The sequence below is a fragment of the Dermacentor albipictus genome, chromosome 2, assembly GCF_038994185.2.
Source record: "Dermacentor albipictus isolate Rhodes 1998 colony chromosome 2, USDA_Dalb.pri_finalv2, whole genome shotgun sequence".
Lineage (NCBI taxonomy): Eukaryota > Metazoa > Arthropoda > Arachnida > Ixodida > Ixodidae > Dermacentor > Dermacentor albipictus.
Window position 1 is genome coordinate 100,135,759 of NC_091822.1, and position 15,830 is coordinate 100,151,588.

At 43.6% G+C, this 15,830-nt stretch overlaps 1 protein-coding gene across 3 annotated transcripts in view; it reads left to right on the forward strand.

The window, feature by feature from the left end:
• LOC135915920 (cationic amino acid transporter 2-like) overlaps positions 1 to 15,830 on the forward strand; it is a 146,813-nt gene that overhangs the window by 63,843 nt on the left and 67,140 nt on the right. For all 3 annotated transcript variants that reach the window (XM_065449109.1, XM_065449110.1, XM_065449111.1), the window contains exons 3-6: positions 4,891 to 5,010; positions 6,918 to 7,046; positions 7,766 to 7,921; positions 14,530 to 14,669. In XM_065449109.1, the coding sequence (XP_065305181.1) occupies positions 4,891 to 5,010; positions 6,918 to 7,046; positions 7,766 to 7,921; positions 14,530 to 14,669 (545 nt within the window). The remainder of the gene's footprint in view (positions 1 to 4,890; positions 5,011 to 6,917; positions 7,047 to 7,765; positions 7,922 to 14,529; positions 14,670 to 15,830) is intronic.

A 15,830-nucleotide genomic window follows, 5' to 3' on the forward strand; every position in this document is an offset into this window, starting at 1 on the left:
ATAGCCTCAAATATTAAAAAAAAATAATATAGTTTGTCTAGAGGTAAGGGCACTCTGCCTGTCTCAACCCAGAAAAATGCTACTTGCAGGGGAATACAATAGATCATGAATCGCATGTACCTGAAAAGGACCCAATGACTGGGTACTGCTTGACACAAAACATTGCTCACGAATGGAAAATAATAAAACATAAATCTTGCATAGTTTCCAGTAAAAATGGCCATTAAATCCTTTAATGTCTCTTCCCATACTTTTTTCTAACACTGTAACCAATTTTTCGTGGAAGGGGCCTCGTCAGAAATGTCACGTATGTCGGCGGCATATCTTAGTGTAAACGGTTTTTTTTTTAGACTAGACATTCGAAGATATAAACATGTTGACAGTCGCCTTTCTGAGTCTTGTTTTAGGGCCCTTCTCCGAAACAGTCCAAGAATTGCGACAGACTGATGTCTGCTCTACACCCCGACAGGCACAAGTCTGTACATATCATTGTTTGTTTGTGTCGTGAAGTATGTGGATGAGTGAGAAATAAATGCTGCCATTTATGCATGCTGGCAGATTCTCATAGATACAGAGACACCATATGTCAAATGGAAGGGTAAAAATGGAAGGGCTTCCGGGTTACCCGGAAGCGTACCTTCCGGGTAAAAGTCGGCAATGCACTCTCACGCCCTTTTACGCAAGAAACGGGTGTACCCCAAGGAGGCGTGCTGAGCTGCACGCTCTTTATCGTGAAGATGAACACGCTTGGTGCTTCATTACCACCCGCCATCTTTTGCTCTGTCTACGTGGACGACATTCAAATAGCTTTCAAATCTTGTAACCTTGCAGTCTGCGAGAGACAGGTACAGCATGGCCTGAACAAAGTCTCAGTGTGGGCAGACAAGAATGGATTTAAGATCAATCCTAACAAAAGCTCTTGCGTTCTTTTTACAAGAGAGGCCTGGTTCCGGATCCTTCCTTAGAACTGTGTGGACAACGAATACCTATCGGCAAAGAGCACAAATTCCTAGGTGTCATACTTGACTACAGACTCACTTTCGTCCCCCACATTAAATATCTTAAAGAAAAATGTCTGAAAACAATGAACATAATCAAACTTCTATCCCAGACTACATGGGGTAGTGACAGAAAGTGTTTAATGAATATCTATAAGAGCCTCATTCGATCACGACTAGACTATGGTGCCGTGATCTATCATTCTGCAGCCCCCAGCGTGCTAAAGATGCTAGATCCGGTCCACCATCTAGGAATCCGACTGGCCACTGGCGCTTTCAGAACGAGTCCCATACAAAGTTTATATGTAGAATCAAATGAGTGGTCACTTCATCTGCAGAGAACATGCATCAGCCAAACATATTTTCTGACTGTCCACTCAAATCCACAACATCCCTGTTTTAATATCATTAATGACATGACATGCTACACTCTTTCGCAATCGTCCCTCCGTAAGACAGCCTTTCTCGCTGCGTGTGAGGGAGCTTAGTGAAGAAATGCACGTTCCACTCCTCGAGCTCCCCCTAATGCATCCAGCCAAGCTGCTGCCTCCGTGGGAGTGGCAGCTCATACAATGTGATATATCTTTCGTGGAAGTCACAAAGCATGCTCCAGAGATTGAAATCCAAATGCACTTTCGGGAACTCCAGTACAAATACTCCTGAACTGAGTTCTACACAGATGCATCGAAGTCACACGATGGGGTGTCCTATGCAGCCGTCGGTCCATCCTTCTCGAAATCCGATTTACTGCATCCGGAAACTAGTATCTTCACGGCTGAGGCCTACGCAATACTGTCGACCGTGAAGCATATAAGGAAATCAAAACTCAAAAAATCAATTATATACACGGACTCCCTAAGTGTTGTGAAGTCTTTGATATCGTTCTGCAAGCACAAAAATCCTGTAATCATTGAACTCTATTCCGCCGTAAGTAAAGCATATGTATCTAACCAGCATGTGATAATATGCTGGGTGCCTGGACATAGGGGCATCCAGGGTAACGTGTTAGTGGACCAAATGGCCACATCAATTGCATCGCACACTGTTAATTCTACCGCTACAGTCCCTGTCGCAGACCTGAAGCCTTTCTTAAGAAGGAAACTGCGAAACTACTGGCAGCGCTTGTGGGACCTGGAAACCAATAATAAGCTACATGTAATAAAGCCACAATTAGGTTTCTGGCCTCCTGTAACAAAATCACGCCGGACAGATGTCCTATTCTGTCGTCTAAGAATAGGACACACTTTTGGCACGCATAACTTTTTACTTACTGGAAACGAGCCCCCAACCTGTGGGAGATGCGGGGAGAGGCTGACCGTCCTCCATGTCCTCCTGGAGTGTCGGAAAGCCGAATCTGACAGAAAGAAACATTTTCCATTAGCATACCGTCAGCACATTCCCCTTCATCCTGTAATGTTACTCGGCCCAGAACCACTCTTTGACACTAACGCAGTCCTAGACTTCCTGAAAGATGTTGTGTTACATGTAATTAGCCCTATACGTTCATAGCGTCTCCTCTCTTCAGAGGATGCCGCTGTGATAGCTATTTTGCATAGCACATGCCTCTCGGCCTTTGCGTTTTTAGGGCTCTGGCGAGGCAGTAGTGCTCTTAGACAATTTTAATCTCTCGCATATTTTATATAATGCATCATTCTTTTTAATGTATTTTAGTGATCATAGTACATGTCTTTAATCATTGCCATAATTTTATTACGGGTAATTTTTATGCAATTTACACAAACTCGTTTAGGCCCCTCTACAGCCAAGTCACATTAAATTCACAGAACCCATCGGACCACGACATATTCATTACCACTAGCATGGTGCTCTTTGGCCATAACTGGCCCTTGCGCCATTAAACCTCAAACATCATCATCATCATCAAATGGAAGGCCTCATAGCTGCAGCAACGTATAAAACATGCTGTACGGGAAATTTATACGTTTTTGGAAATTATTACAAAAATACAAAAAGTGAGGACAGTTGCAGCAAGTGTACAAGATAGGTGCTGTGATCTAAGAAGCTGAAAGTTAATTGGAAATGAATAATTAGTCACAGTATGTAAAAAAATGTGTGTGTGTGTGTGTGTGTATATGTAATGGTCATTTCACATCAACTATCCCAACTGAGGCAATAGTTCATTTTTGTTAAAAAAAAAGGTGACAGCATAACAAGCACTGCATTTTCCTAAAATATTTTGAGATAAACGGTGTTTGGGCATGTGGGAGCCACTTCAATTTTTTAACGATGAGAAACCAGATGTGAGAAATAATGTTGCTGAATATTTAGTGTTTCACACATCTGTAGAAAACTTGCCTTTTAATGAACACATAAAGTCCAGTCATCACAAAAATGCAATTTAGGACACTTCCTTTATTTTATTTTTGGGTTTTAAATGCCCATAATATAGCTTCTATTTTCTTTCATTTATATTATTTTCCTCAATATGTTTTGGGAGAATACCACCTTTGTTAAGCTAACAATCGGCTATGTGAAAAAAAAAATTGCAGTTGGCTTGGACCAGAACAAATTAGAAAATTCGGTAATGCCTTATGCAGAACAACCTTCATATATGTATGCGAATCCGAGCAACTGAAACGTCCCAGACAGTCGAGCCCTCTAACAAAGTTCTTACACCCTTTGGATGCCCTATGGGTCTGGTTTGCCATTGTTCAAAACCGACTCTGTACTTTGGAAATGCTTCACTATATCTGAGCTTAGTACTCTACGCACTCTGCCATGTCCAATACAAGTTCCCGCATTTTTATGATCAGCATTATGGCGTGGCAGTAAGGACATGTATAATAAACGTCACGGACAAGTGTGTACTTACTTGATTATAAAAATACACCTTGAGGATGCTCTTCATTCTTGCTTCTCTGTGCACGTGCTAGAAATGTCTTTTTCTTCTGGAAATAAATTTAACTTCAAATTGTGCACCTTTCCATCGTCATTTCCATCGTCCGTGTCCTAACTGCTGCACCACAGTACTGGTAAAAAACATGCGCCAGCTTACCAAAGATATTTTATTAGGTTTGTTCCTGAAGTCGAGGTTTTGACGGAAGCCTGTCTGGTCAGGAGGCATCATGGTAAAAGGTAAAAAGGATGCTGACCCCTAAAAAAAACACAAAGTTTTGGCTCCCCTGAACTACAAGGCTCCCATCAGGGGAGCTGAAATGTCTTTTTTTTCTATTTCTTTTAGTGGTCTGACCTTTTTACCTTTTTCTAGGTGTGTTCCTGTACGCTGTGCCAACTCCACTGCATGCAAATACTCGCAGAATGAAATGTGACAGGGAAATTTCGAAGTAGAAAACCGAATAAGTGCACATATTAACACTGCGATCTTGCGTTGCTGTGCATCTGGTTACTGAAGGTGGTAGGTCCTCTGATCCAAGTGTAAAAGCCAAAAATCCACTGGTGTCGCCCAAGCTACAGAAGGCGGCAACATACGTACACATATTATTAGTTGGCCCTAAATTGGTGTGTTTCATTCCAAGACCATTGTACCTGTGCCTTCTGGACACCAACCATGCCCATGCCAGTGCCACACACAAGCCATTGTACCCGCTGCATTGACTTAGCGAAACATGAGATTGTGGCTTCAATTTCCAGACGTGGGGACCGCATTTCGATAAACGGCCGAGAAATGCAAAAACACTCGCGTACTTAGCTTTAGGTGCACCCCAGGTGGTCACAATTACCGAGACCCCACTACGGCATGCCTCTCAATCATACCGTGGTTTTGGCACGGAAAGCTGCAGAATCTAATCGAATTTTTTTAGCGGACCGTCCTGGGACTTCTCTATGGAGTTTCAATTGTGTAATCCAGCTGTAAAGCAACTGTCGTTGTGTTAAAAGAATAAAATATGTGCCCCGCCTTTTGTGCTTGCAGGTGTCGGGGGTACCCTAGGCCTGGGCATCTATGTCCTGGCCGGACAAGTGGCCAGCACCAAGGCCGGACCCTCTGTTGTCCTCTCATTCCTTGTCGCCGCCGTCGCCTCCGTATTCTCAGGTGAGTGCCTAGGTGGGATTCGTATGTCTTAAGCATTGTAACGCGTTTAGTAACAGCCATTGCATTTTGACATACCGGGTCCTTTTATTCTGGGCCGTACAAAATTTCAAAAAATTGCCTGTAGCAGAGCTGGATTACACGGAGGTAGACATTACTCGCACAAGAAATCGATATGCATAGTGAACTTATTATTAAAAAGTGTTGCTAAGCTTTTAAATAACTACATTGCGCCACATATTGCAGTCTGAGTTGTGCCTGATGAGTTTTGAGCTGTATGCACCTTGAACGCCAATTTCGAGAAAGTCATTCATAAAATCAATGATGAGGTAGATTGGCATTCCAGTTATTGTTTCATTACATAAAATGGTGCTTTGTTAAAAAAAGTGGAACAGTATTTTTACTGCAAGTTGTCTGCTGTGTCTTTGTGTTCTCATGCACCTGTAGCAAAATTTTGCAGCTAGTCCATATCCAAACTCTGAGCCTACTGTTATCAGCATTGCTGGTACCTGCCAAACTAGCCCCGACGCTGTGGCAGTTCACTGCCAAGTGCAAGGTTACAGGTGTGAATTCCAGGCATAGAAGTGGGACCAAAATGTAAAAGCTGTCACATACTTAGATCTAGCTACACGTTAAAGGGCTTCACGTGATCAGAATTATTGGGCAACCTTCAAACATCTAGTGCAAACAATGTATTGCATAATTGCAACCATTATTCAACGTCTCTTGTTTACACTCTGAAACACATATTCACTGTTAAGGAGTTCCAATTATTTTTGATCATTCTGCAAACTTCGTTAGTGCTTGGAAAGTTTATTTATGTGGCAGCACTTATTTCTTGCCTGTCTTTGTTCTTCTATTGCAGTGACTTCACTTTTAGTGTTATGAAAAAAATGAGCAAGCCTGAACTCCTACCCTTACTTTACGGCCAAATGTTTCTTACAGAAATTTAAATTCCTTAGTGACTAAGGTGAGAGGTTACATTGTTGCACGTACCAGCACACTGTCGCCCATGTGTTGCTCAAGTATTCAGAAGTTTTGCAGAGTTGCCTTTGTTTAGTCGGGATATTGTTGGCACCATTGGTCCCAGTCTCTGCATGTGGTTTATTATGCAAGTGACCCCATCCTGTGTTGGACCATGGTTGTATAAAGGGTACCCTCACAGAAAATTTCTCATGCGCAAAGTCTTTGCTGTTGTTCTGCCCTGTTATATGCACCCTGAAAAAAGCTAATGCCGATGCAAATTTTCATTATGCACCTTCTTTACTTATGCAGAGTGCAGTCAAACTGCCCTAGAGTTTGTAAGGGGACTGCAGGAAAAATATCTATTAGTTGGGAAACATGCGATGCAAATTAGCGTTTGATTGTTACGGGCGTTCTCTATTGAATGCCTCTTTAAGCAGCTTCATTTTTAAGAAGTCTCTGAAGTTCAGCATTTCTTTTGTGCCTCTGATGAAACAGCTTTTACTTCCCAATAAAAAAATAAAGCATTTCGAAAGGTTGCCTTGTGGCAGTCTGCATACCTGTTGTGGTTGGCACAAGACCACATTAGCATTTTGTTTGGCATTACATTTAAATTCTGGTTTACAATATATGTTGAATATTTCGTTGTCATCTTGCATAAAATTTTTGAATACTGTATGTGATGCCATGGTACAACAGCATAATATACTTGCATCGCACTAAATTGCAATCTCGGTTGTTCTACCATGACTGGGCCTCGGCGACGACTTAAAGCACAATAAAACACTCGATCGAGGAACATGTTGGCAGGCCTCTGCTGTACATGCAGTTGGTTGCAGTTGATCTTGCAGATTCTCTTTCATTGCTTTCTGTGAGATGTGTTTCAGAATATTAAAAGTAAGTGTCCACCTGTGTAGTCACTCAAAAATTTTTCTTCATGTTTGCAGGCCTATGCTATGCAGAGTTTGGATCGCGCGTCCCTCGGGCAGGGTCAGCATACATCTACAGTTACGTTACGGTAGGGGAGCTCATGGCATTCATCATTGGATGGAACCTCATCCTTGAGTACATAATCGGTGAGTTGCTCACCGTTCGTTCCTTATTTATTCTTGTACAGCGTTTTTTCATTCATCTCTTGCATTGCTCAATGCTTCAGTGCTTGCTTATGAGCTGTAACATTGGCCAGTGTCAACCTTGAAAAAATAGTGGTTACAATGTATTTCCATGACGAAAAAAAAAAATGGCTGCACAGGGGCACAAGGCACTGCAAAGCTGACGGAAGGGAAAGACAACGTAGGAAAGAGATGGCAAAAATCTGAGACTCTTCAAAACTCATTGGTTGCATGCCACTGCAAACGTTTTCTTCTATTAGTGAGTTTTAGAAATAGCGTAACCAAGCAACTTGGCGTATACAGAATCCCAGGCTTTATTATGTAGACCCTCTGTGTTCTTTTGGGCTTTTAGTGTTCTTTTGTACTCTCAGCCGATAGTCCTGCAATTACCGGCCCTCTATTTCTAAAGCTACCCAGTCGCGAATTACTGCTGTGCATAATCACTCTCTAGCTATTGCCTTTGCTTGTTCATTTCTTTAGGAGCAGCATAAATGGAAGAAACATGTGTGAATGGCCTGTGTGTATCCCTTGCCCACCTTTATTTGCAGTGCCTGTTGAACTTCACCCTGAACAACTAGCTCAACATTTGTTTAGTGGTGTTATCTGGCACCTTTGAATGCTACTACAGTGTCTCAAAGCTTCTGTGGTCTTGCCTTTTTCTTTGGCCATTTCACAAATGGCAGGTACGGCGTCAGTGGCAAGAGGTTACAGCGGATACCTGGACAGCCTGCTGAACCACACCATTGAGACGCACATGCGGCAGTGGATGCCCATCAGCGTCAGCTGGCTTTCGTCGTACCCAGACTTGTTTGCTCTGGGCATCACCCTCTTTCTGGCCAGTAAGCAGAGGGGGAGCCATCACTTCATCCAGTGTTTCTTTTAAATTATTATTGCTATGATTAACCTTTTACGCTCTATGTGCATTTACCCAATTTCTGGTCGTTCCAATCGGGAGCCATTGCGCGTTTAGATGCCTTGCAGAGAAAGTGCTTGGGTAAACAAACGCACCGTGGGTAATTTATTTCAGATAAGGCATTTATTTCCGAGGCTCTCGAAGGTACGTACTTGAGCACTCTGTAGTAGCACTTGAAGCACTCTCCTAGGTAGAGGCCAGGATTTGCATGGCAAGTCAGCAGGGTCCTCATTGTTGCTTTCTTCTAAAGCGCTCTCATCCAAGAATGTTAGCTGATTGTCTGGTGCTGAAATATATCCATCCACAGCACTTATGTCCTTCTGAGTTGGTGAATTTGCATGAATTTGGCCCACAACACGCACCTGTGGCAAACATCGCCATCTTGTCGGCACTTTATGGCTCAATTTGTGCAAGAAATCTGTTTGAGCATGGAGGAATGAAAAAAACAAAACAAGAGAGCTGCCCTAGTCTGGAAACATTGCAAAGTGCACTTTTTAGCCCAAAATGTTATCGAAAGCTAGTGCTGCCAACTTAAATAAATGACGAATACAAGCGTGCAGGCATGTCGGGCGCTACCCAACATTTGACTAGACCGAATATTTTTGTGTCAGGAGGGGCCCGACACATGAGTGCAAAGAGCTATTGTAACATTATAGGAGAGGTTGGCACCTTTAGGTGGCACCGGCTACTCCACTTTGTGTGACAGTAAAAAAATCCCAGAAAGGGCTGAAGAACACTGAGTACAGTCAAACGGCACGAACACGTACAAAGTTCTGTCTGGTAGTGCACGAAGCCAGAGAAGGTAGCACGAGGACATGCACTAACCTGTACAAACATGCAGAAGCATGCACCATTTCATAAATTGATAAAGCTTCTTGGACTTGTCCGTGAAGAAGATGCAGTTCAATCTTGCAGATAATTTGCTGTTCTTGATTGGTCAACAAGGAATTAAACGGAAGAACCAGACTGATACACAGAGACAAAGTTCGAAAAGGTGCTGGACTGTCAACTGACAGTTGATAGTCCAGCATCGTCTTGTGCACTTGTCTCTGTATGCATCTAGTTCACTGGTTTAATTCCTTGCTGATCATGTACCCGCTAGCTCAGCACATACTCTTACTAATTTATCATGTTTTGCAGTACTTTAGCTCGTTTAGCCCATCTACGCATTTTAACCATAACCATAATTCTGCCTTTTTCCCACCCGACATGTTTGTTGCACAGTTTGTTGGACTTGCCCTCGAGCTGCTTGACTGCTTGACGGGGAAAGCGGTGTAAATTGCACTGTTCTATGCAGTGCAGTCCACTTATAACGATACCGCATACATTCGAATCTCGTTAATTCGAATATTCAGTTTATTCGAACTGACGCTGTGGTCCCGCGAACGCTGTGTATTCCAGTGGGTGGAAACGCCCGGTAATTTGTGAATGAGCAAGCATTTGCAACAGTTATTTCGAACATGCTGCGCTCCGACAATGCTCTCGGCAGCGCACCAAATCACGTGGCGGCGCCTCTGACTAGCATTCCTCCGATCCCGTCATAGGGAAGAGCTTAGGAGAGACTTCTCAAAAACACCATGCGTGAAGAAAAAAAAAAAAATGGGGCAGGAGTATGTGCGCAAGCATGGGCAAGTGTGCATCACCGATTACTTCTGTTCGCGACAGGTTAGTGGCTTCTGTTAGTGTCGCTGCACTGCAATGTACACCATAGTCAATCTATAAGAACGTCTGAAATTTTGGACGCAGAAAGCTTTCGCCCGTCCGACTTTCCAGACTTTTAGCTATGGCTGCAGGTCTGAAACGGCATTAATCGAAGCCACCACCACTGCCATTTTGACTATCGCGTCGCCTCGAGTCTGTGCTCTCGCACGCAGATCCACTGGCAGCTGTAGCCACACCACAGCAACAGTAGGCCTAGCTACTTCGACCTTCACTACTAACCTTCTTGCAGCTCGGTGCCGTGTTTTTCATTGAAACGATTCGCCGCTGTTAGCAATGGCGCTGACTCCACCTTTGTAATCCTTGCTAATGTCTTCGGAGCTCTGAAAGCACAGTGCGTTGCATAATGCCGGTTCCCAAAAGTCAACTTTGCCCCAAACAGCAGTCAGATGCGGTGAAGCATACCAAAAGTTCGAAGGGGCAACTGTCTCGGGACAAAAGTTTACCTTTATTATACGTGCGTGCACCCGCCGCTTCCTATCACAGTACGAGCACCGATACGCCTAATAAACAACTGAATGTTATTTGCAAATGCATGTGAATAAATCTTCTGGAGCTTTCCACTCTTGTTAGCTCAATGCACATGTGCCATTGCAGGCAAGTCCTTCATTCAATGAGCGTTCTTTAATTCAAACCTTCTTTTAATTCGAATAAATTTTTGGTCCACTTTGAGTTCAAATTATCGAGATACGACTGTATAACGATGAGCCGGCTTCAAAGTATCAACTTGGGCATTAAGGCCATGAGAAAAAAACCATAACGATATGTTATTCACTGCATATCATATATGGTTGAAATTCTGCCTTTTGGATAGCATTCTTCATGCAGAATAGTCGTGAAATTTGCATTGCTAAGTTCTTAACTGAGAAGGGATGACAAGTTTGCCTATGCGGGTTCGTATCTCCCGCCATTACCACGCGGCGCCAATTGCGAAAGCCACGGAGAGCATTGCAAGCTGGCGCAGCGTGCCACAAAATGGTTCCAGCTGCCTTGCGTCTGCATCACCGGCGAGTGTCCATAGAAAGAGAAAAAGCAAGAAGCGGACAGGCCCTGCGATCCCTTGCTACAATTTCCCTCTCTTCTCCTCAGCGAGCGCAGAAATGTGCCACTGAAGCAGCGCATTCGCTTGAGATGAAGCTGCAAATTTTGCAAGGCTCGAAGTACCAGCTCACGCATTTGATGATATTGATGATTCTGAAAACCGGGAGCGCCAGAATCATGAAGGCTAGAACCATTGACCATGACAACTTATGGAAACGGCAGTCTTTGTGTGGCAGGGCAAAACCCCCTATGTGTGAAACCAACATGGTGGCAGCCACTGACATTATCGAACTCTGGGAGCACTTTGTTACTGTTCATAAAATAGGTGGTGCTTCGATCGAGGAGTTTCTGAGTGCAGATAGCGCTGCCTTGTTCTGCAAAGAGTCTCTGACAGGGTGATCGTTTTCGCGACAGACGGCGGCGTTGTGCGATGGAGGTGACGACAGCAGGGACAACGAGATTGATAGCGGCCTGTCTTTGACACCGACCCCAATGTTCACGCAAAGTGCAGTGTTGTCGATAGAGTTGCTCATTAATTTCATGCACGCTAAATTATAGCCGCCAATGTTTGTGCAGCCGCTGGATGCAACGCACACCGCAGTTGTGGACCAGAAACTTCCGCGAAAGCAACTGCAGATTTCTGACTATTTCAGCGCGCCTAACGCTTCACACGTTGTTTAGAGGTATAAATAAACGTTTCATTTTTCACACCCTACTTTCTACGTCATTTTTTTTGTCGTAAGTGGCAAATTTGGTTTCGGAGCTACGAAGGTATGTTCAGCAGCCTTTCTTCCTTCCTTCTTTACGGCAGCTCAGATATAGTGACTGTCGGTTATAGCAATTGGATTTTTCATTTTTCTTGATATCGTTATAAGTGGACTGCACTGTATTGTAATCTAAGAATGAGTGATCGCCGCTTTATTTTTCTTTCCTCTTTTCTGTTTCACTTTTTTAACTGCAGGCTTATATGTGCATGCTTTGCATGTGTTCTATCGTTGCACTTTTTGCTGTTTTGTTTATTCCCTCTCTTTTACCAAAAGCACCTTGTGCTTATGTACGAAATACAGTACGTCTTTTATATATCACATTTGTTCGCATAATAAACGCACCCCTCACTTTTCCAATCAAAAAGCGAATTTTTTTTCTTTTCCTCGCATAATGATCGCACCCTGAACTTGCTGCCATGTAGGAGGAGACGTACGGTACGATTCGGGGTTTGTTATGGTGTTTTGCCGAGCTGTAGTGCCAGATCAGACGCCCGGTGTGCGATAAACATAAGACGCGCAGTACGATGCTGCGTCCGCTACAGCACCTGATGTACCAAAACAAAGGCGTTTCGCCATGCTGTAGTGCCGGATCGGGCGCCCAAGCATGCTGGGCATCTGATCCAGCACTACGGCAAGGCAGAACGTCTTAGATCTGGCTGCCATTTCGGCGTGTCAGACGCTGTATCAGATGGCGACTCTTGCTGCGCATCTCCTACTGTTTAGAGGCAGTCGCAAAAAAAACATTGTTCAGAATTTGACCCCGCGTATTAAACCCAAACTATGCGCAAAATTCTTCTGGAAACAAAGTGCAATCTTGATGCGAGTAAATATGGTGTACTGTTTGTGCAAGCTTACCATTTCCTGTTGACACGTTTGACTTTATCTTTTTTGCTCACACCACTTAGCTATTCAATGCTGTGAATTTGTACCAAGGGGAACCAGGCTTTGTCAAGCTGTTCCCGACTTTACCTTTCTCCCTTGGAGGTAAAATAGATTGATTTTATTTGAAATTGCAGTGTATCTGCTTCAGTGGCCTATTGGCTGTGGAGTTCTGCTGTCGAGCAAAAATTGGTAGGCTCGGTTCCAAGCTGGGGTGGTAGTCACGTTTTAGTAGGGGTTTCGTGGATAAAATGTTTTGCACCACATTTTGGCGCACCTGTTGCGAGCGCTTAGTGGCTATAGAATTCCACCGTGGAGCATGACATCGTGGGTTTGGCTCCCGGTTGTGGCAGCTTCACATTGACGGGGGCAAAATGCACGAATGATCTACTTAGATTTAGGTACACATTAAGGAACCACAGGTGGACAAGATTAATGCAGAGCCTACTACTACAGCGTTGCTCATAATCCGCTGTGCAGTTTTGGGACGTTACAGCCGACATGTTTTTAAGATTTTGGTGCGTGTTAAAAAGAAAGACCGGGTGGGTAAAATTAGCCGAAAACCATTCACTATCTGATAGCCCTATCTTCCTTTGAGACATACAACTCCAACATTCTTGTGGTTAGTCCTGATCAGCAAAAGCTGGTGGAAGATTCAAGGCTGTTCAGTTTTCCATGGAAGCAATGCACCAAAAGTGTGGTCAGCAGCAAACCTCCTTACCTGTGAGCGTTAGTTTGAGGTTAGCTCCTGCTATTTGTAGCAAACATTCAAGGGACGTTTTTTACTGGTGAGCAAATTGCTGAAAAGCCAACTACCATAACCGACTGAAGCTTTGCACCTGCTGGTCTGGTAAAAGTCTTCTTTTCCGCTATCAAATGACCTGTAATTTCACTTCCTTTTGGCAAGTTCATTTCATGGGAGTTTTGTAAACCAGTATTACATGTAGGTGCTGGTTGCATGTCTCATCCTTCTATTTCATTTCATTTTCATTTTATTACCTTAAAGGCCCTTGCGGGGTATTACATAAGGGGTGGGTAGTACAAAAATACAGGAGGTTGCCCACTATCTTATTTTAAAGTCGGAATACTCGTTACTTCATCCACGAAGGCAGATGAGGTGGTGATGGCAGCGACATGGTGGGGAAGGCCGTTCCAGTCTCTAGCTGTATGATGAAAAAATGATGACGAGCAGGTGACAGTGCGCGCGTTAGGGCGAGCAACATTTAGTGGGTGACCTGTGCGCAGCGATGTGTGAAGGTGGTACAATGTAAGGTGCATGGCGAAGCGAGCTGGTGAAGAATTTATGGAATAATAATAAGCTCGCGATACGGCGACGGTGCGCTAGTGTCCAAACCAGACTCTACTTTTAATGGTGATACGCTGATATCATATGAGTATGTCGAGTGAATGTGTCTTACGGCGCGGTTCTGTATGGATTCTAATGCGTTGCTGAGGTAAATCTGGTGAGGATGCCATATGGGTGATGCATATTCGAGTTTTGGCCTAACCAGTGTTTTATATGCTTGTAGTTTTACCTGTCGAGGAGCATTGCGGAGATTGCGTTTCGTAAAATCTTTTGCATACGTCTGTCAAGCACATTTATACGTTCATAATGCTCGGCCCACTTGGCCAACTAGCTGTGTTGTATTCCAGGTCCCTTTCAACAAGGTTTCACCATCTTCAGCAGCAGCATATTTTAATGTCCACTACAAGATGACCTCTCCCAGCAAGCTTCACCAATTAACTGTCTTGCCCTAGCTGATTCCAAGTTGTGCCTGCAAATTTCCCAGTACATCACCCCACCTCGATTTTTCTGACATCCTCGACTGGACTTCCGCTCCTTTGCCACCCATTTTGTAATGCTAATGGTCCCACCGTTAATCTGCCCTGTGCATTACATGGCCTGCCCAGCTTCATTTTTTCCCCTTAACTAAAAATATTGGCTAGTCCCGTTTCCACTCCAATTCACACCTCTCTTCGTGCCTCTTAATTTTATGCCTAACATTTTCCATACCCTTGCTCTTTGCTCTGTCCTTTGCTTGTTCTTGAGCTTCTTTATTAACCTGGTGTGTGGAGCACCAAACAAAACGCAAGGCTTATTGCCACTCATATGTGCATTTCCTTGCAGTGATGCTGGCCATTGGGGTGAAGGAGTCGACTCGCTTCAACAATCTCTTCACGGGCCTCAATTTGCTGGTGGTGGTTTTTGTGGTCATTGCTGGCTCTTTCAAAGCCGACATCGCCAACTGGCAGCTCAAGCCAAGTGACGTGAGTCACCCTCTTAAGGAATATGTACAGCCATAAACATTCCCTGTCACCGATAGGTACACTAACTTGTGACCTTGTGGAAAAATGAGCACTATGTTTGGCAAACGCCGTGCGACAGCAAGAATTACATTGCAGCGTTTGCCGAGTGTGTGTGCGCGTATTTTTTTTTCTCTTCTTACTCGAGTAGACATGATGTGCAATAAACTGCGATACTTCCTTGCCCCTTTTAAAGTTATGCAGGCACAGAATCATTGACAACTTGAGCAGCACATTTTGTTTGAGCACATTGTGCAGTTGGCTTTCCTACCGACCTGTTCTTGTACACTTCTATGTTGCCATGCTAAATTGACACATTGATGGGAGACTCGCTTCTAATGGGAGCAGTGTTGTTACAGTATTGTATATCTTTGGTGCACAAACTTCGTATTTCACATGAACAGGCCTCTTCAATGTACTCAAGTTTAGTCTGCGTGCATTGTCTCTGAAGATGCATAGAGCCACTCAACGAAGTGCTACCCAGAAGAGCATAAACTGGCCCGACGGCTGAGGCCACAATGAGCACTTCAGGAGGTGTATTTCTTTGGATCTAGACATTGTTGTCCCGTCTTCAATACTTGATGCTGAGTTTACTGCTACCATGACATTGTTTTCATGATGGCATGATGCTAGTTTGTGGCCTGTGCACAAAAAGGACACATTGAAAGTTGAAGGAACCAGTAGTAACTACCATTTTAATTATCGTTAACCTGAGCGCAGAGTTGCTTGCAAGTTTATTTCTCTTCAGCACACTAATAGTGTCCTCGATTTAAAGCAGCCCTGAACCACTTTTTACTAAAGGGGAGAATTGCATTTGTAGGTAAAATAGTCTATTTCTGAAATACTTTGCTGCAAAAAGTACAGTTAAACCTCGATATGCTAGTTATGTAGGTAAAATCGGCAATTTGCTTCGTTATATCAAAATTTCATTATCGAAATTTGACCTTTTATGCAAATAAGTACAGTCGCTGATTTATTTTTCTTACACGGAAAGGGGCCACAGAATTTTCAAAATTATCAGGCAACCGAAAAAAGCAAATTTGAATGAGAAAATAATTCATTTGGATGAATTTGAGAGTCTGCCATGAATGATAAGTTTTCATGCCACGTCGATGATATCTTCAT